Source organism: Spodoptera frugiperda, chromosome 3 (genome assembly GCF_023101765.2).
Source record: "Spodoptera frugiperda isolate SF20-4 chromosome 3, AGI-APGP_CSIRO_Sfru_2.0, whole genome shotgun sequence".
NCBI lineage: Eukaryota > Metazoa > Arthropoda > Insecta > Lepidoptera > Noctuidae > Spodoptera > Spodoptera frugiperda.
In genome coordinates, this window is record NC_064214.1 from 1,048,895 (window position 1) to 1,072,228 (window position 23,334).

The 23,334-nt window shown below is 35.6% G+C and overlaps 2 protein-coding genes across 2 annotated transcripts in view; one reads left to right on the forward strand and one right to left on the reverse strand.

The window, feature by feature from the left end:
• The window catches only part of LOC118282010 (small conductance calcium-activated potassium channel protein), a 339,202-nt gene that overhangs the window by 257,716 nt on the left and 58,152 nt on the right, over positions 1 to 23,334 (reverse strand). The gene's annotated exons all lie outside the window — the stretch shown is intronic.
• LOC126912923 (uncharacterized) lies at positions 87 to 5,015 on the forward strand. The gene has a single exon (XM_050707433.1). It carries the CDS (start codon positions 87 to 89, stop codon positions 5,013 to 5,015), a length of 4,929 nt encoding a protein of 1,642 aa, XP_050563390.1.

Sequence of the window (23,334 nt, forward strand, 5' to 3'; positions counted from 1 at the left end):
GCGCATATATTGCAGTGAGACTACGGTCACACAGAACAAACAGCAAACAAACAACATTTTCGGCTGCTGCTCAGAACAGTTTCAACATGGAGGCTCTGCTGCAGCGTCAACACATCATCGCTGAATCAATTCGGAAGATAATTGTGAATTTCAAGAAGGATTCAACAAGCCGTAAAACAGCGGATTATGTCAACAAACGCTTAGAAACCCTCCAGGAACTTTGGAGTGAATTCGAAGCGAATCACAATCTTCTGAAATCTCAAGACAGATCGGATAAGTATTTCACTTCCGATACCTACAACATCGTGAAACAAGAGTATGAATCAATTATGATTGCACTGCGCTCCTTGAACCCATCGACATCTGAAGAGCGGGGTGTGCCATCGAAAACAGATGAACTCATCAGCCAACAGAATACCAATTTTAGAGCGTTCTCTAGGTTGGTTGGAAACATGAACATTGATCAAATGACGGAAAAGTGGGAAATCGAAGACAAGTTGAACATGCTACAAAATCGTTGGAAAACTATTGACGAAATTCATTGGGAAATAGACAACCTCCTTGTGGGATCTAATGTGGATTATGAGCTAGAGTATTCGAAACATGAATCGATCTTTGAATCTACCAAACGACAACTCAATACACAGCTCAATTCTGCGGTCCATCAATATCGATCAGTCCCGAAAATTGAAATCCCTATCTTTTCCGGCAACTACATACAATGGCCTACATTTATGGATTTATACTCAGAAGCAATTCACAAGAATACTCTGCTAACAAAGGGTCAAAAAATGCAGCACCTAAAAGGAAAACTTCGAGGTGAAGCAGAACGACTCGTTCAACATTTAACAGTGTCGGCTGAAAACTATGATACCTGTTGGGATATACTTACCAATCGCTATAATAACATGCAACAGTTATTCACTAAACAAATACAGGTATTTATGAATCAGCCTGCTATGCATTCGCAAAATGCGTATGAACTCAAGAGACTCCATGACATTAGTTTAGAGTCAATACGTGCGATTCATAACTTAGGCGTGAACACATCAACGTGGGATCCCATACTGGTACATATTCTAACCGGGAAGATGGATACCGAAACCTATTCCAACTACATGCAAGTCAGGAAATCCCCAAGGGAACTACCCAACCTTGACGAGCTAATGGAATTCCTGGAAAACAAATTTACTGCTTTGGAACCTGTAAATACAAAAAAACAGAATAACAGACCACAAAGCAGCAACATTCCTGCCAAAGATATATCAGCGAAGCCGCAACCACAGTCTAGTGGGAAATCACAACAATATTTTCATAAAACCTACAATACCAATTTTGGGAGGAGTTGTCCCATCTGTAAAAACAATCATCTTCTTATTCATTGCAAGACGTTTGAAAACATGACTCCTGAAACAAAACTCAAGATTTTAGAACAAAAAAATGTGTGCAAGAATTGTCTATTTTCCCACGATGGCAAACAATGTTATTCCCACAAAACATGCAAGACTTGCAACAAACCGCATCACACCATATTGCATGACGTGATACATGAAACCGGGTGTGCGCAAACAATTGGTCAAACGAAACCGACCAACATGACACCGTCAAATGCAACCTCATCATATCACCATAAAGCAAATCACGCCGTGAGAAACAACGAAGTTTTACTGGCTACTGTACTTCTGAGAATAAGAGCTTCTGATGGGACTTATGTATTACTAAGATGTCTACTTGATCAGGGCTCCCAAATCAATCTTATAACTGAAGCTGCAGCTCAGCGACTTGGACTGCAGAGACGTAAACAAAACGCAACAGTATCTGGGGTCGGGGTATCTGTCAATCAGAGCCACGGCACAGTGCACCTTGTCTGCGAGTCAATTTATGGCGATTACGCATTTTCAACAGAAGCATTGGTTATGACCAAAATACTGGGGAACCTTCCTAACTACACCTTCGAAAAAGAACACTGGCCACATCTGCAAAATATAAATTTAGCTGACCCCGACTATAACATCTCAAGAGAGGTCGATGTCCTTCTTGATGCAGGAACATATGCCGAAATAGTTTTGGACGGCATCTTACGCGGGCCTGCTCAAGCCCCGATTGCCCAACAAACTAAGCTAGGATGGGTATTGCTAGGCAGTTTTAAAACATTTAATTGCTACGCGATACTCAACAACCTGGACGAAATTTCTCAATATTGGGAAATGGAAGAAATAACAAATAACAAACAAGGACTTCTTTCGTCTGAAGAAGAATACTGCGAAAACCTATACAACAACACAACTACAAGACGATCTGATGGACGATATGAAGTTAAAATTCCTATGAAGCCGAATTTTGAGCAAAACCTAGGTACATCCAAACAACAAGCGGTCGCCCAGTTTAAGCAACTCGAAAAACGTCTAAACAAACAACAAGAACTTTCTGAAAGTTACAAAACATTTATTGACGAGTATTTGAACCTTGGACATATGAAGATGTGTACCGTACCGCAAGAACCTAGCTGTTTTCTGCCTCACCATGGTGTTTACAAGCCGGAATCAACAACAACAAAACTGCGAGTAGTCTTCAACGCCTCCGCCAAGACAACAACAGGCTATACTTTGAACCAACTCATGGAATCTGGAGCAAATCTCCAACAAGACCTCCAAACATTGCTGCTGGGATGGAGATCATATCAGTATGTCTATACTGCTGACATCGAAAAATTTTATAGACAGATTTATATCCAGGAAGCTGATCAACATCTTCAAAAAATCGTATGGCGGAAGTCGGACGCAGCTCCCATAAAGGAATACCAGCTGTGCACAGTAACATACGGCACAAAAGCCGCTCCCTTCTTAGCCATGCGAACTATCAAGCAATTGGTCAAGGACGATGGTCAAAACTACCCCCTAGCAGCTGACCTTCTGAACAATCGTATGTACATGGATGACCTTTTGGGAGGAAATAACTCCGTCACTGAAGCACAGCAAGCTCAGCAACAGCTGATCACCCTCCTAGAAGGAGGTGGTTTCAACCTTCGTAAGTGGACGAGTAATTCACCGGAAATACTCGAAAACCTAAGCGAAGATTTAATAAGTCTAAATATGATAGACTTCAAACACGCGGAGTCGAACAAAACCCTCGGAATTTCTTGGAACCCAAGAACAGACCAATTTACATTTCATATAGCAAAAACAGATGACTTACGAACAGTTGTCACTAAGCGGTTATTATTATCAGAGTTATCAAAACTATATGATCCGCTAGGCTGGTTATCTCCTGTAACAACAAAGGGAAAACTCATATTTCAACAAGCATGGATGTCTTCTACCAACTGGGACGACGGCCTTCCTGAAAATATACAAAAGAATTGGGAACGTTTTGAACAAGATAAACAAAAAATTCAAAACATAACAATACCCCGCTGGATGGGAGACACAACGCAGTCCGTAGAATTACATGGATTCTGCGATGCATCCGAAAAGGCGTATGGTTGCGTTATCTATTGTAGATCAAGCAATCAAAAAGGCGAAACCACCATACAACTAGTGGCTGGCAAAACAAAACTTGCGCCACTTAAAAAACCTACATCTCTGCCTAGACTCGAACTTTGTGGTGCCTTGTTGTTATCGCGACTTATGAAAAAGGTTATAGAATCTACAAGGGTACAGACTGTCAAGGTATTTGCATGGACCGACTCAATGGTTGTATTGGGTTGGCTCCAGGGTGATCAAAGTCGATGGAAAACATTTGTAGCTAACAGAATAGCCCAAATAAAGGAAAACATGAAAACAACATGCTGGAAATACGTTAAATCCGAAGAAAATCCTGCGGACTGTGCCAGCAGAGGAATATTCGCTTCACAGCTGCTAACACACACACTTTGGTGGAAAGGCCCACTGTGGCTGAAAGATAACAAGCTACCAGAACAACCAAAACCGCCGGAAACAAAGGAAGACTTGAAAACAGAAAAGGTTGTATGTTTCACGCAGGAAGCGTATGTCCTTGTGGAGGAACTTCTAAACAAACATAGCTCTATGTCTCGAGTAACGCGAGTACTGGCTTGGATACTGCGATTTATAAACAATACAAGGAATAAAACAGATGCCAAACAACTTTCGCACTTAACAACAAGGGACATAGAAAGTGCTCACAACATTATTATTAAATCTACACAACTTCGCGACTTTACTCAAGAAATTGTACTCCTGCAGAAACATAAACCCGTGCATTCAACAAGTAAAGTCTTAACCTTGAACCCCATCTTGGATAAGGATGGTATATTAAAAGTTGGCGGAAGATTAGAACATGCAGCTTTAAGCAGACCGCAAAAACATCCGATTATTCTGTTGAACAACAACCGATTGTGTGAACTGTTAATCAAACAAGCACATGAAACTACACTACATGGTGGCGCTAGATTGACTCTTACACACCTACGAAACAGATATTGGATCCTGGGTGGTATGAACACCGTCAAAAAGCAGCTCATCAAGTGCGTGAGATGCCACCGCTTTAAAACATCAAGAAACAATCAGCTGATGGCCGACTTGCCGAAACCTCGAGTAACCCCGTCACGTCCGTTCACGCACACAGGTGTAGATTTCACCGGCCAGGTAGAAGTGAAAGCTAATAAGGGCCGGGGTATCAAGATAACAAAGGGGTACATCGCCATATTTATATGTTTGGCGACCAAGGCCATACATCTGGAGTTGGTCTCGGATTTAAGTACACCCGCTTTCCTTGCCGCCTTGAAACGATTGTGTGCTCGCCGAGGCACGCCCAAACATTTATATAGTGACAATGGCACCAATTTTATTGGTGCGGCGAAAATATTAACAAAAGAACGCAAGGAAGCTTTACAATACTATGTAAACTGTGAGTTCCTGGACAACATTGCTGAATCTGGCATAGAGTGGCATTTTAACGCTCCTTGCTGGCCAACTGCGGGCGGACTATGGGAGGCCGCAGTTAAAAGTATGAAGCACCATCTGAAACGCGTACTGGGTGAACAAAAGTTAACGTAAGAAGAATTTACTACACTCCTCGTACAAATCGAGGCATGCCTAAATTCGAGGCCGTTAGTGGCATTGACAAGTGATATAGAGGATCTCGAGTGTCTGACGCCAGGACATTTTTTAGTGGGAGGACCTTTATTGTCGCCTCCTTTAGCCGCTGACCTTGACAACAGAAGCGTTACAACAAGATGGAAGCTAACAGAGAAGATGCACCGTGATTTTTGGAAACAGTGGTCAAGGGATTATTTACAAACATTACAAGGACGCGGGAAGTGGAAGTATACAACAAACAACCTTGAAATCGGCGATATTGTACTTGTGAAGGAAGACAACATACCACCTGCAAGGTGGCTTCTTGGGAAGGTCATTGATACTCACCCAGGCACTGATGGTCGAGTACGAGTAGTCACACTAAAAACCAAAAATAACAAGAACTTGAAACGGCCAGTGACTAAACTATCAAAGTTACCTATTGAGTCGGAAACACCAAAAGCGGACTCCAGTGACGTTAAGCAAGACGGCACAAACAACCCAACTAGAAGAGTTAGAAAGGGAAGATCAAAACGAACATTGAACAATTATTTATGCATTATGCTGACGTTTCTAGTTATGGGCATATCGCCATCGACACAACAAATACGAAACATAACTAGTCTGGATTCTGCAAAACTGATTTACTTCGACAAAATAGCTGATTTGCAAATAATTCAAGACCAATGGAAAATGGTGGTTTTTTACAACATGTCCACTTATTGGCAAAGTTTGGCAAACATTGAAAAATATGTCAATTATCTAACAAGCCTCTGTAAAACCGAAGTGTCTCTTTTAACAATTGCATCTCAATTTCAACACGATCTGAACGAGCTAAAACACTACAATGACGTATTACGGTCAGAACATGGAAGACGCATGAAGAGAGGAATTATAGATGGTGTTGGATACGTGGCAAATTATTTGTTTGGTGTCCTTGATGAAAGATTCGCTGAACAATACGACAAGGACATCAAAGCTATTCAGGAAAATGAGAATCATTTACTAACTTTGTACAAACAACACACGTCAATCATAGAAGGTGAATATAACCTTTTAAAACGGAACGAAGAAGTAATGAACAAGCAATTTTTACTTATCAACAATCATTTGAAAGAAACCGAAGCTCGGATAAAACAGAACCATGAAAATATTATGTATATTACTTCCACAGCAATAGCGGCTAATATGGTAATCTCCAATTTGCGTAGAGTACAACAATTACTACTGGACTTAGTCACAGACATAAGAAGTGGTCGAGTTGACACTCATCTGTTGAAGCCAGACGAATTTGAGCGTCAACTGAACATCATATCGGGGCAGATTCCTAAAGGACTATCATTACCATGTGTGAACAGTTACATGTGCATTAGAGAGATGTACAAGTTATCTCGAGTACATGTAAGATTGACGGAGAGTTTTCTTATTTTCGAAGTGAAGATACCACTGATCAACGATGAACAATACGAATTATCCCGAGTGATCCCTATTCGCAAGATAAGCGGGAAAAGCATGATAAACATCATCCCAACATCTGAATACCTCGCAACGAATCTGAAAAAGGACACATTAATGTATCTCCAATCAGAAGATGTGTCATCCTGTATTACTATGAACGAACATCAATTACTTTGTGGCATTAACAAACCGATTCATTACATAAAGGCCGCCGCATCGACGTGTGAGGGACAAATTATAAACAATAGAAACATATCAAGCTGCCGAACGGCGAGGTCCCATTGCTCTGAGGAGTGGATCGGGTTACACAGTCAAGGCGCGTGGCTGTACACCTGTTGTGATAGGTGCACCGTGCGCACATTCTGCGCGACGGAGATAACAACTTACTCATTGCAAGGCACTGGAATTATTTCACTTTCCGAAGGATGTATGTTGAAAGGTGAACAGCTGACCATTCTGTCGCATAGCAAGTTACAGAGTGATTTACTACTAAATGAAGAAGAAACATACATACCAGAGTCTGGTGTAAACAGCATAATAAACAGCAGCGATTTGCTACATTTGCAAATAGAGAGCCACGACGAACAATTTAAGAGTCTGCATAACAAAATTGAGCACGTGAAAGACCAGCAAGCTACATTTCGTCTTCAAGCTAACCACACCGTTGCCCATAATTATGTGATGTATGGATTTATCACTATCTGTGGATTGGCTGTCTGTATCTGGAGTACCATCAAAATATGGCGGCGCCGTCGACGACAAGAACAAAAGGTCCAAATTGTACAGCGGAACCCGAGTCGTCGCAATGAAGACGTCTCTAGTGTTTGTAGTGAGATTAGGGGTGAAATTTGTAAGCCCGTACAAGCTGCACGTTATAGTAAAGTTGATACGGCGACATCGCCCATGGACCATCGCTTAGATGTAACAGTTTAATTTTGTAATAATTTTTCCTTTCTTTTTTATTTTAATTCGGCAGCATGTACGAGCAAGCTCGACACTTTTGCTGACATCGCAGTCTTTGCGCGATGTCGTTTTATAACATGTATTTTTATTTAGTTTAATAAACACAGCCAACGTGAACGGTTTGTTTTATTGCTCAACCAACAAATCAACAATTGCAAGTGTAGAAGCGACATTGCCCCTACATTTAGGTATATTTTTACCTAAACAAGAACCGTAACTGAATACCAACGTCTTATCCTACGTGATTCTTTGTAACAATGGACATAATTATCTTTATCTGTATGGTATAATTAATACAGTTATGCATACACTTTTAATTAACAAAGTCTTTAACAAGTACCATTGTTTTTATTATTTAACCAAATAATAAACAAAGAAATCGGTAAATAAAACTAAAGAAATATAAGGCATACAAATTACTACTGAACCTACCAATATTAAACGTAAACGAATTATTCACGAGAGCTGCAGGCCATGAAACTCATATCGGTAACAAAAGATTTTTAAAACTCAATGGGAGCAAACAGGAAAATTCAATTTCTATAGTGAATAGTGATTGGCGTTCGAAAAAAGTGAACAAGAACTTTCAATGGATACGAAAAAGCCGATCGTGAATTCGTGATACGTTTTTTTTTTTAGTTTCTTGCACAACCAAAAGCAAATACTCGAAGCTTTCCTGACCAAGAGTTACTGTTACACTTCATATATAATATTGTGTATTTTGTTCTCTAAAAGAGTGAAGTGCACATTTAAGATACAAATTGGAAGCGTGTCATGAGAGATGTGTCGCAGCGACACTACTGGTTTTGTCGTATTTCTATGAAATTACCTTCGTAGTTAGCGACGCGTCATCGAGCCGTAGACGACAACGTCACCCGACTATTATAGGTCGAAATCATGACAGGTCGTAACGACGTGTCGTAGCGACATGAAGCGACAACACAAGGAAGCAGTAGCTGCCCCATGTCGCCCGCTTGCAACTTGTACCTTTATAATCACTTATTACCAGCCGTTTCTTAAAATAAAATGGAATGGAATGGAAAATAAATTTTCAATAATATTTAAGTTATTTGGAAATCGATAGGAGTCTAGTTAATTGGTTTACATTAACAATTTGAACTACGTAGTATTAAAGTGGCTTAATTTCGAAATATTCCGTTTCCGTATTTAATCCAAATATAAACTACATTTCATGATTATTTTATATTTATATCTGGTCCTATTTTAGAACGAAATACACGTGCATGATACATATTACATATTCAATTTAATCAACTAAGTTCCATGTCCATCCATTTTGTTTCGGACGCTACTGACCACAACACGTTTCAGTCATCTCGAAATGTTATTAGAAATACCAAAATATTTTAGCAAATTAACGAAATCATCAATATTAAACTTCATATTAATTAGCCAAATTTTCCTAGGAAATTATTATGAAATCAGTGACATTACTAGTATTTGTAACATTATCAAAATTTACTGCTTTGGTTTTACCATCCTAATGATGTTTTTGTGCCAGTACTACATTAGTTTCATCTCTATGTTTTTATTTCTCAGTTTGGAATACTTCCTTAATAGTGTTTTCTTTTTAATAACAGGTCAGAGATACATCCATAAGTATTATGATGCTATTCAAATTAGTGATACTGTCATGGGTATTAAAAATGTTCCCTTAGTTCCTTTTGTTAGTTTTTTGTACTTGCTAATAATTTTTGTATTACGATGCACTGCCATTTATTGCCGAAGTGGGTATATTTCAATTTTTCCTCCTATAGTACTAAAGTTAGTGACGTCAGATTGCAATCATTTTATGGGAAGTATCTTATTTTCCTCTCTATTAGTTCGAATGAAGTTGCTTAGGCAATGTTTTAAAAATATATCTGTCCCCATCAATATTGTTGGACGGGATGAAGTGGATAAAAATGTAAAAATTATAAGAAATTGTTTGAATTATTACAAAAATTTGATGGATTCTTTGCTTCATATTAACAACGAAATACAACTGTTGGTAAGAATATTTTTATTGTTATGGCATGATAGTAATAGTTTGTGTATATTTTTATTTTATCTTCATTGAAGTTACAATTAAATCTGGCGTTTCGACCAACGAGGTCGATAACAGTCATTTTATGTTTACGCAATATATTCTAAAATCAAGAAAATACTAAAATTATGAAAATGTGTGTTCCAGCTATGTATAATGCTAGTTTGCAATGTACCAAGATGGATAATGGCGAGCTACCAGGTCATATATTTTCATTTCATAGAGGTAAGCAATTACATCTCCAAAAAAAAATGTAACTATAATATTATGCTTCTTTTTATTCCTACTAACGTTCGCTAAACTTAGTTTTACAGAAATATTCATGTTTCAAATAATAGTACGAATGTAACCACTAACAATACAATAGATTTTTAGTTTTAATTCCTATTAGGTTTACATGCATTTTTTAACATGCGGTGTTAGTGTAGCATGGATTTCCGCAAAGTAACGCCTGATTCTATTCAATATACGAATGTAACCAATTAGATTTTATAAAACGATGTAATTTCAGGGTTCTTCAAGCAAATTACAATACATTGCTAATTTGTCGGTAATCATCGAAACATTTGTAGCTTCTTGTTCACCGACCATTGTTACGGAATTAATTAAAGTTGAAGTTAATGGTATGAAGTCAATCCTTGCCAGCCATATTGCACGATGTACAGGTAATTATATAAAAAAAAATATTTAGTACCCAGCAATTGCCTGATTTATTGCGTAGTCAAATGGGTGATGAGTTTAAGGGGCTCCAGCTCGAAGCAGGAGTAGGAACGGGGTAGAGTTTAGTCAGCGCAAGTCTGATACTCTCTTCCACCTCACGCAAAACATGAGCAATCATTGGATGATTTTCTTCCCTCAAAAAAAAGTCCTACAAGCCTAATCATTTTTTTACAAAACTGTGTCCCTAACTGCACTGACTGCTGACTGACTGCCTCGTGGGTCAAGTGGTCGCAAGTGCGACTGCCGGACAGGGAGTCTCGGGTAAAAGGGGTCCAAATAAAACCGTTGCGTATCATTTATATAAATGTAAAAATATCATATTTTGTCTAACATATTTCGACAATGTCTGCAATATTAATGTTTTTTCAGATTCTTCAATTCAGCATGAGTTGCAAAGAGCTCTGCGGTATATAACTACGCGCCCCTTCAGACTCTCAGTCACTCAAATTATCGAGTTAGACCTCAAGTTAACACTCTCAATCAGTTGTCTGTGTGTCACTTACATTATAGTTGCCTTTCAATTCACTCATTTCACTGAAACGGTAGCTTAAAGTTTTACTGTTAACTACAAATTAAGGTATAATTTTGTAAAATAAAATTTTAATTATTCAATGACTGATTTATTCTATTTAACCCATTTCTGAGGTACCTTACTTATTGGTGTTCCATGAAATTAGGAATTGAAGAAACTTAGTCAATTTACCGATACATTGCTCGTGAAAAAAGTAAAACAAGTCTTAATTAGTTTATTAAGAAAGCAGACACTAAAATCTTAGACTCTTAAACACTGAAAATTACAAATGAAAACATCGAAAACAACTATTTCGAAAAAAATAAAAATGCACAATATCAGTTTAAGTATGTTCATAAAACTGCAGAAATGGTGGTGTTATTGCTCGAAGTAATTACTTTCCAACCACCATTCGGTGGAAACCGATTGGAAGTATGGCATTTTAAATGTTCGTACTAGCAATAAAAGAAATAAAAAGAACGGAGATTGGATTTTTTAGAACAGCACTCTGAAGTTTTAAGCGTCTATTTGAATGTTACAGGTTCATTATTCTCGTGATAGCTTACACCGTCCTTATCTAAAAGAAAATTGTTATCATCTGCAACAGTCCGTGACAAATTGACAATCTATCGTTGGTTTCCTTTATATAGCTGGTCAAAGTCAAATCATTTATTCCAATTAAACCATAAATAGGTACTTTTAAAATGTCAACAAGACGAATGATGAAACTAGGTGCTCGTTCCTAAGTGTGGCTTCAAATGGAGAAGAACGAGAAAGAAACTCCATTCGTTAGTCTTTTAAAAAATTACATGTTTACAATTTCTCCGATATATTTTGTCGATCAATATGGAACATATATTTGAGAACAATGCAGATACATTGCAACAGGATGGAAATAACCTCCGCGCTTAACAGATGGATCGGAGATCGCAATTTAAAAGATGCAGGTTTATCAAAGAGCGCGGCTGTTCGGTCAAAAAATATTTGACTGTACAGCGATACATGGAAAACAATTTCTTATTTTGGAAACAATTAAATAATTATTTTTTTACTTTATTTATTATTTACAAAAGAATAATACAATCAATAACAAATAGCAACCAAAAAACCACTAAGGTTTGGAACCGTGCTATGGAATCTGCCTTAAATGTTGCAATATGGAGGTATGTACAATAATTATATGAGCCATTGGCAAAAATCATTCTATATCCACCAATTTTCAGAATAGAGTTCAATGTTCTATAAAGGATGGTTTCAGCCAACTTTATTTCCCCTCCCCATCGATAAGCGTATGTTGATCCATATTCTACTCCTTTGCAATATCAATTATAAGTTTGTAGGAACTTCCTACGCCCTTATACTTTTAAAGTTCAGTGTCGTCTTGTCAATTTGAATGTCGAAGTATTAAGTGGGAGTTTTGTTGTGTGGGCGATTTTCTAATACACTGCCACGTTTTATTGTATAGTCATATGTCATGACATTTAATAGTTTCATGTCAATAACTGAACAAATGTGTAATTTTGTGAACATGTTTATTGTATTACGGTTCTATTATTACTCGAAAAAGTTTTTAAAGGTTATAAAAGTTGGTTCTGTGACAGAATATCTCTTTTTCAGGTTCCAGTAGAACCTGCTACCGAAATAAAAGTTATAATGTCGAATCCACTCATCCATAAATATATTTTATAATTTAATTTTAAATTTTTTAATTTTATATTAATCTTTATGAGTATTCGTAAGTTTAAGTAATTAAAGTTTATCTCGCTATTGATATTTAAAAAAATGCGTCTTTTTGTTTTGTTGAGTTTATTCATGTATTTAAAATAGAAAATAACACATTTAAGTAAATAAAACGATTAAGTATAAAATCTAATTTAAATACTGAATATGCCAAGTCTAGCACTTTTTTACATTTTCATACATAAAGCCCCTTATGAATGGGTCCACAAGTTTGCGCCAAGTCGCTCCGGAGGATTCGCGCCAATTTCTTATAATTTATTGCCCACAACGTGCTCCTTTTAATTTATTACGTAATAACCTTACGAAATATTGGGCAAGTTATTTTGTATATTAATAGACGTGTGTAAAAATAAAAAATATGTACGTATAAACACGTTTCTTCTGCTTTGGTTTATTAGTCACAAGTGCAATTTCTGTGTATGGTGTTTTCAAGATACTTTCATTCAGAATTATATTTATTTTTCTTTTCTTCTAATAAAACGTTGCCCCACATTAGGATTTTCTCCTGTGTCGTGAGTGCGTTTACAAACATACAATTTCACATGCACATGACACCCAGACCCGAAACAACAATTTTGTGGATCACACAAAGAGTTGCTCCGTAATAAAATCGAACCCGCAACACGTTTGCACGGCAGCTAGTTACCCAGCCACCGCACCAACCGTGCAGTCAGATATACTAGTATACGTTAGTATTGTTCTTATTATCGTCATAATCATCAATATCTGAAACACGTCCACGGCTGGACAAAGTCCTCGCTCTTAGTCCTGCAAATCGAACGACAGCTCGCCACCGGCACCCATTGGCTGATATTACATCATCAGCCTATAAGTGGCCACACAAATTACAAGCCCAGGTTTTCGGTCACTGTTTGTCAATGGTGTCTAAATAATCTTAGGCAGTACATATAACTCGGGAAAAGTCACATTTGTGGACACATTTGCGGTCGTTAGGTTTCGAATCAGCACTCTCATGCATAGGAAGTGGGCCTTTTGAATCTCTTTGGCAGTATAATTCTTAGTTAATTAATTCTAATTTAACTATTAAAATTGCACTTCTTACCTTGCAATTGACCATTGATGTAACACAAATAATGAAACTCATTTTAGATACTTCCTTACCAAAATCAAGATCTGAAACAAATGTGCCTTAAAATGAAATATCAGAAGAAATGCGTCGAGCAACGACGAACGAATCTTCCTCGAGATTTATAATTTCAGATAATTTTAATGTGAAAATGTATGTCTTCATGATTTCGTGATTCAGTCGCTAAATTTAGAAACGTTATTTTGATTTGAAAGTGATTCAGGTATTAAGTTTCGTAATGCCTCATTGTTGAGAATCATAATGTCAAGATGTCTCTACTAGAAGGTAAATACTTATAGGATTTATTTGTGTTAGATAAAGGTATTCAATTTCAAAAATTTTTAAAAGTCAGAAAAATTAACTGTAGTTATGTTTGACAATTTGACCTTGCCTAGAGCAAATAAATGGTGATTTTAGGTCATTACACACTTAACAAGCACGGCGCCGGTTCGGCTCCGGCATGGTGTTGCTTCAAATTGTGGCTACCGCTAGAACGGGCACCTCAGTTATATCTCAAGAGGACCACGCGCTGTCCACCCGCTGTCGCCTGTTTTGTATTGACGTTAAGAAATATATCATGCAACATACGATTTAAAGTTCGAATTTAAATGCTAAGTTAATTAAAAATTGTGTGTGTGTGTCATGCATTTTACGCTTAAGCCTTCTCCATAGTCAGCAGAGGCCTCTTATAAGCTGTTGAAATAATGTTTGACAATAAGCTAAACCTTCTAATAAATATTTATGGGTTTGCTACGATAAAACACAACGTAATTACAGCTAGACTGCTTTATTAAAACCTGTGGGTTCAATTCCCACGTAAAAAATATTATTTTATTAAGAGCAATGTTTATTTTGTATTTGGTCTCCCCAGATTTTGGATTCAATTCCCATATTAATTCATTACTATGAGCGACTTTTGTGGAATATTATTTCGATCTATGTATGTATAGGGTGTGGGTTCAATGAATTACAAATAACGTAACTGGAAAAAATACCTATTCAAGGAAATTTTACCTTTACTTACTCTTCCGTGAAACAAGAGAAATACCAGACTTTTACTGAACAAACGTGAAATATTTTTCTTATTTATAAACTAAGGAATGTTTGGCGTAATACATATTTGGTAGAAAAATATTCTGAGAAATGCTAACTCGATAAAGAACATATACCTAAGTAATGACTTAAAAATAAACTGTTTACATTTGTTTTATTTTTAGAATTCTAATTTGAATGTTTCTCACATAGTCGCTATGTACATACATGTATGTAACCAAAATGTATAACAAAAAACATTTTATTTATACGTATATTACTTGGTTCTATTATTATGTAATGAATATGTCTGTATTGTCTATAAATACTCTTCTGTAAATAAATCGCTCTTGAAGCACGTGTAAATTACTACTTATGACTCATTGATCTTAAAATTAATATTTTTTCTTTCGTATTTCATTCAATTACTGACGTATACAAAGTACTGCAAATAGGAGTAGTATTTACCTGATTTAAATTATTAAACATAGATAATGAGGTTGGTATTACAAAATATACCCCTAACTGCATTATCACTAACATCCTACTTATAAATACTTAATAACGTTGCCTCACAAACCTCAACAATTATGCCAACACAACAAATGTTCCAGCATTTTATTATTTCATTCAAATCCTAAAGAATTCATACACACAAACTGGTCTTTGGGCATGAGTAAAATACGAGGTCTGAAGCATAAAATTTACACGTGAAACTGGGGCAATACCGTAGGTATGTGCCATTAGCTTAAATAATTACGTGGACCCGGGTAGACAGGTCCACGGGGAAATTACAGACGGACTACAGAGTTGCAGTCTTTACCCTTTACTGACTCAATTGATTCAGTTATAATGATACCACAGCTGTAGTAATTTAAAGCTGATGATACCTTATCACGTTGGAATAAAGTTCTGTTTGCTTAATTCTCGTATGAAAATGTTTGTGCCTGTGCAGTGAAGTGGTTATAATGTGGTGAATATTTGAACATGTAATCTCGTGTTGTAAATTGACGGGGACAAATTTGGATTAGAATAAAATAAGTTCGTGACACGTGTTTAGTTACACAAGTCATTTTGTTTGTAACTAGTTTTTCGTTAGGATTTTGTTCGTGTAGTCCATTTTTAAATAGGTATTACTCAACGAAAAGTAAAGATAAAGGTATACACAATTTAATTTAACATGTGAATCATTCTCCAGTCTGGTCTAGTCACAATCAAGTTGTCCATAGAAAAAACGCAATCAAAATATTTTAACAAAATGAATTCTTCGAAATCCAATATTTTTTATAGCTTTTTTGTAATAAAACTTTAGGGTTGTTTTCACAGCGTAATAAAAAGCTAACTACACTAGTCCATTACCGAATGCTTAGCGACAAGTTAATGGTTCGTTCCAGGTTCTTGACAACGAAAAGTAATTTGCAAACCATTTTTTACTTTATGTTACTTCAAAATAGAGATGAAAATTGATTGAGATTGTGTGCGGTGTACGAATTTCCTAGTTTATGTGTACGGGTAATGCCCAGCCGGGAATTCACAGTCGGATTAGCATGGCATTTTTTTCCAAATTCTTTGAGCGAAACTATCCGTAGTTTGTCGAGTGAAAATTCAACCGAGCTTAAATTTTTATTTTATGCTACTCTCTTGTCGACAACGCTTTGAATGCTGTAGATTTTTTATGCTCGGATCTTGTTTGTGGTCACTATTTGTTCACCGTAAATCCACGTGTTTACTTGCCACTGTATTTTTTTCAAATGCTTTAAGACTATGTGCAAAGGAAAACATTTGCAGACAGGCTTAAAGAATTTGTATATATTGTAACTTTCGTGAGACATACTATAATAGTAGGAGAACGGCAGTCACGTTATGTGTTGCGGAATGCTCTTCATGAATATGAGCCTCTAGCATAGCTTGAAACTAGTCGAGTTCCTTCTCAAACAGTTAAATGAGTAAGCTGAAAAACATAATAATTTATTTGTTTATATTTGAATTAGATTCGAAGTTTACGTAAAAATGTAAACTATAGTTACCGCCACACATTCCATGACTAAAAAGTTATTTCGTAACAGTAAATTTTGCGATACATTATCCAACGACAGCAAGAGTTAACTATACGAGTAATAGGTACTATTGTCAAGAAGTATTCTTCTAACACAGGTTAAGCGCTAGATCATATGCTTCACTGTTACGCTTGCAGTCACACATTACTAAATTCAATATAATATAATACACTGTCATCTACAACTATATTACAACGAAATTATGTTATACAAATACAGATAGGTAAGAACAAAGAATGATCAAAATTCAAAGTGCAGAATCGTGACGAATATCAAATTTTATTGGATTAACGAAGCTTTTAACTTGTCACAGTGACTTTGATATGGATCCAACGGGATTTGGATTAAGCTGTATTAACTATTGAGTTTATAGACCGAAGTTTCGGTTACCGATGCGACTTGGGAGTTGTTCGGTTCTATTCCCGTGTGTACCATTCGTTTCCAAGATTGGAAGATTATTTGAAAGATTGATGAGGTCGTTGTAGATTTGATTAAGTAACTTATTTATAGAATTTCAAGAATTTTGTTAAAGTAATAAAATGGTAAGTTTTTTTATCATAGAATGGGGCCCAGTAGGACTGATGCCTAATCCGGAACTGCGGACTACCTAGCGGATTTACCGCGGCTTCGGCTCGAAAAGCAGGAGTGGTAACAGGGTGGTTTTTGGGCAGTAAAAATCTGACACTTCCTCTCACCTCGCCCAAGACAGGTGAAATCATTCGATGATGATGATGATGATGAAAGTTTTATCATAGAAAACAAGGTAATGAAATGACAATCTAAAATGTCCTAAGTATAACTTTGAATAAAACTCTTTTCACATTGATATCAGTAGATATTTTAGATCTTGAGCTTTACGAAGAAAAGAGTTGCCATCGTTTTATTGTCATTGTGATTAAATTGTAATCAGTCAATTTGCAATCTAACGATGTTAAGTTAGTTAACGATCCGTTTATAATAAATGGCTTTCTAGTTTATTCTACGAGCTTGACTGCGTTCGCAAAACAAATGAATTTTGACAAACAATTATTTGTCACCGTCGTTACCATAGCAACGGGATCAACAATATCACACTCGACTTGCGTTTCGCAATTAGTGATGGTTCACTGAACGTTAATTAAACGTAATGGCTTGATATTTAATCTGCGGAGGCTAAATTGCTCGCTTTATCAAAGATAAACACAGTTTCGGCTGTCAAGGGCGATCGATTCGGCGGCAATACATACTTGAATCCTCATTACATTTTTATACCGACGTTCTTTTATCAGCCATGTTTTTCCAATTCAAAATTCGAATGGTTTTGAACGGTGAAGCCAATTTTGTTTCTTTGATGTTTATTTTTATAGATTCGTTTATAGCAAAAGGAGTTAGTTATTTTTATTCAGTTACGCATACATTTTCGTTGATTAATATGGAATGACATTAAGTATTGGGTATTAGAAATCCAATTTTTCTTTTCATTTCTTTAGGCAACTACATATTGATCAAAAATATCGCTTATACCGCAAATCAAACAAATAGACGTATCAACAACATAAACACAGCCTGACATTAGCTGGGGCTGTGTCGAGAATGTTCTCAATATCGGCATTTGAGGTTCAGTCCGCTGCCAAAGCACGATCGGCGAATGTTGGCATAACCAAAGTAGGCTACACAATACACGACATATTCTGCCATAGGTATTTTGTAGTTAATACTCGAAATTATAAGTATATGCATATGCTTTACCATTAATTAAATTTCTTCGACGCCTAACGAAAGTTTTTATTTTATATATTTATTCTATTATTTTAGTTTTAAGTTAGTTGTTATTCCTTTTTAGGTAGGTATTTTTAAGTTGTAAATAATGTGTAATCATAATAATTTACTTCGCATAAACTTAAAAATTGATAAATAAAAATTACGATTGTATTACTTTCATGTGATCCCGGTTTATTTGTTTCGTAAGAATAAGCTTACTTTGTCAAATGAATAACCGTCATACCCAAAGTCATTTAATGGTTACTTAACCAAGTCCTTAGCAATTGTTTTCGATACAAAATCGTTACTAAAGAATAGTTTAAGTAATCATTAAACGTTTCTGAGAACGGCAGTAAGTATATTTTGATTAAGTCAATTAACCGGTGTCAAATATCTCGTTTCAATTAACAAGCGACAGTAAACAAACCATCTGGTATCAGGTATCGAAGAATGAGTCCGCAGGGACACACTGATTCTAACTCGATCGGACTTCAAGCAACTGCTAACGATGCATTTTATTCCCTAAAGGCATCTTAGAAGAAGTTCTCATTTTCCATCACTATTACTTACGTGTCATATAATAATAATGTGTACGGCAAGATACGTGTCATATTATCATAGTGTAGCACTATAAATTGCCAGGTTACCGGGGCTCCGGCTTGAAAAGCAGGAGTAGGAACGGGGTGGTTTTTAGTCAGTAAGAGTCTGACACTCCCTCTTGCCTCGCCTAAGACGGAAGAAGTCAACGGATTATTTTCCCTCCTCCAGCAAAAAGTACGTCAGCCATATCTAACCTCTTGTCTGTCGGTATATGAGACACAATAGTAAACCCATTTAATACTTAATAGGATGGCGTTTGGCCACCATCTCGCCTGGTGGTAAGCCAAATATAGGTATTGTAGTAAAATACTGAATGCCTTATTACATGCGTAACTTTCAAATTTGGTTTCTAGTCACATTTCTAATATATTGTCTACATACAGGTAAAGTACCTACCGTCGACTATTTTTGGGGGTTTTCAGAAAATTCTCAAGTGGCTTAACGCTAATACATGGGGTGTCAACATTCGTATCTGGAACAAAGTAGGTGTTGCATATTTTACCGTTTGCCCCTCTTACCCTTCTACGTTCGGACGGTGTATTATTTTTGCTATACAAGGAGCTTTCAAAGTATCTGCCACGGGTTTAAAGGGAGGTAGTGTTGTATTTGAAGATAACACTACTGAATACTAATTACTGATTATGAGTATTACTTTTTCATACAAAAAAAAAACTACATATGAGTTTGTTATGAAAAAGCTATCCCTATGTCTCTGTTGACGCACAGTGTCCACAAAGTGGAATCTGAAATACGCATTTCAGATTCCACTTTATACTATATATTCCACTTTATACAGAATAGAGTCATTGTTTATTTAATTTCTTTGTGTTCTCAAATTGATTAACTGGTCCGACGTACGAAATTTCTTTATTATTGTAATCTTCAAACACAACACTATCTCCCATTAAAGCCGTGGCAGATAATTAAAGAACACCTTATATAGTATGTTAACTAACAGAGGGCGTTCCTGTTAACCCGCAATAGTATAGCATCCATACATGCTAAAAAATATATTACCATTTAAAAACAAAACAATTTTATTTTTTTAAATATTAAAATATTCACCAAAAATTTTAAATCGATACGTGAAAGAAATAGTCTGTGCACGCGTAGTTGAAAGAAGGCAACGTTACAATTTATTGCTTATTTTTCTATGCTATGTTTTTATTTTAATCTATTAATGATATAGATTAACTAGTTTAAAGGAACGCCCTCTGTTAGTTAACGTACTGTATAATGTTATTTCGTAGGTAAATATACTAAAATAACTTACAGTCCCAGAAAATACGATCGTTCGCAGTTTAATATAGCCTTTTCCATTAAGTAAGTAATGTCGTACGTTTTTTGCCTGACGCCGATGGATTGATCACTGTAATGATAACTAATGGTAAAACGGTGTAAAATACAAATGTTTTTTAAGCAAATTTATTTACTGTAGTGTACAATTATACTAAGTAGTTGCTTACTTAGCATTTAGCATGCATTTACGAAGAATTATGAAGGTGTTTTAGTTTTAGAAGAAATTTGAGATAGTTTAAAATAGTGACAACTATATTTATTACTAACTTCTGCCAACGGCTTTGCCCACGTTCCAGTGGGATAAAAAGTCTATAAATAAAAATCATTTATATTCTATAACCTAAGTCAGCTCATTCCCTGTCTGTATACCAAATTTCATCAAAATCCGTTCTGTAGTTTCAGCGTGATATACAGACAAACATTCAAACAAACTAACTTTTACATTTATAATGTTGGAATATTTGTTTGCATTACTAGATAATAGATTTAGCTTGTCTATTATGCTTTTATTGAATTTCAGGCAAAATCCGAAATTATTCGTTATATTGTGTTCATATTTTCATCAATCATGTTTCCAATTTTTTCCAAAACAATAACCAACTTAATTTGCAAACATTTCATTATTTCACTTTTCAGACATGTAAACAACAATGAAATTTATAAAAATAATAGACGTTTTCGACGAAAATAACGAAATTAAATTTCGACGCAGACACGCGAGAATGTATTTTAAAGTAAACGAAAATGGAAATTGACAATAAAAATTCAATAAAGATTTATTGTACAAAGTAATTCATTTACATTTTTATTGAAATACTGATAAAAATGTAATCGAATTAGTTACAAGCTAACCTAACCTTCCCTTTCGTCTAAAATGTATTGATTGAATTCAAAAATTACAACGGTAGACAACCAAATAAAGCAACTTACATAGCTAAAACATAATTAAACAGGAATTAACAGCATTCATAAGTTCGCCTCGCAGTACTACTGGCATTCCTACAAAATCAATCATCCACGAACAGATTATTTGTTGGATTAGAATGCGAGGAATGCCACACCGAATAAAATCAAAATACATTAATATATCAAATGCCTTTAAAACGTACCTATCAAAAGTCTTAACATATCATGTCCAGATTTCGAAGCAGCAGCGCGTAAAGTCAACAGCTCAACTCATCATAGTCTGTTATCAAATAATTTTATATTCAGAGCATAAATAAAGAGGTCACACGAGTTCCGTGTCACATCATCTATATTACCGGTTTTTCGGTTTCCAATACTTACGCCCGGTTTCATGAATTATTCACATACGACCCGGGTGTCGGTTATCGATGTTGTCGGCTCGCATGTAGAGTGATTTATGTGAATGCAGGTTCGTCATCGTGTTTCAGGGAAGATGTAAATTGAGGAGATTCTCGTGTCGTCGTCAATATGTTTTAGGTGAAAACACTTTGATGTTGAACTTAACACTTTGAACCTTAAATAACTGGCACTGACTATAAAATTTTGGGTTGTTTACTGTGAAGTTATTAAATGATCAGTGCCCTTTACGAGTTTGTTTTATGTTGAACGAAAACCAAATGAGACCAAGTCTGAGATCAAGTTCTAATAGGTTGGCGCAAATGAACCAACCAATCAAAACACCAAACGTGTTCTCGTTTCGTTTTTGTTCAACGTAAAGTAAACTTGTACTAGGGATACAGTATTCCTCTGGGTATTATTATATTGCATGAAAAATAAAACAGTTGATGATAGGGATTGGTTTAATAAATAAAAGCGCAATCTATAAGTAAGTATTAAAAAACTAAACTGAATAAGCTTTCGGTATTTTTAGTCTAAACACAATATTTCTTATTTGTGTATGGTCAAAAACATGCTTTAGAATAGCTTTCATTACTACAAATCTAAAACAAGTAAAACAACCACAACACAATACCTAAGCACAAATAGTTGATGGGAATGCATCGCGTGTTTCCGTAGCAATACGGTCCAGATTTGCGGGAAACTATTTCAGGAAATATCTCGTGATCTAGACTCGTTGGTGTTGGTTAGGTTAGGCTTTACTCGGTTTTCATTCGAAAATGAGACGCCATTACCGTCGCGTGTTATTTGAAACTTAATGCAGGTTTCCGTAATAAGTTTTAATGCTACAAAATATTATGAGATTTTGTTAAGTAGTTTTATTTATATTATAGGAAGTAGAATTTTGTTGGTGTTCTACATAATGTAATAAGTTAAACACATTCATGTCGTTTTGAATTGAATTTATTATTTATAAATGTTTTAACTTTTTTTACAGCTTTTTTTTTAATTTAACTTCAACAAGATTATTAACTACCCATCACATACACTGACTAGAAGAATAAAACAACATTTTATCTGTAGTTGATAAATCTATAACATCAATCATATTTATTGAAATTATTGTATCAAATACCACACAGATATTTTTTTAGATAAACAAATCCAAGCCTCTCTATTTTGTAATAAATTACCACTTATTATCACTGGAACGAAAACTAACATTCATTTTAGTATACTACAGTTGAAATATAAAACTAAAAATACGAAACGACATTTTACAAGAAGGAAAATCTCTGTAATTTCATAAAGCAACCTTTTCCCTAAGGATATAAAATGCAAGTTCCACAGCTTTCATAATACTATTCCAGCTTGTAGAAACTTTAAAATTCATGCATTAAGAAATCAGTTCAGTTTATAACTGTTTTAACTTTGGATTAAGACTACTGAATATTTCAAGATCTACACTAGTGCAATAAGTTTGTTAATTTACTCTTACGTAAGGAAATGTTTATTTTATTAACAGGTAAGACTGGAAAAGTACTAAAATAAGATGCGGCTACTACTATAGTACTGTACTGTATTGTAGGTACTACTGTAGTTGGCTGCGCGACGTTGCGACGGCTGCGCACGCTGCTAATGATGAAGAGTCCCTCTGTAACTCCAAACTAGTTGAGCTTTTCTCCGTGAGTAAACTGTGATATTTAGTTAATCTTGTAGTATGACTTTCTATTGGTATT

Excerpts from the sequence above, each read along its gene's own strand:
- LOC126912923 (XM_050707433.1), top strand. The coding sequence starts at position 87 with ATGGAGGCTCTGCTGCAGCGTCAACACATCATCGCTGAATCAATTCGG.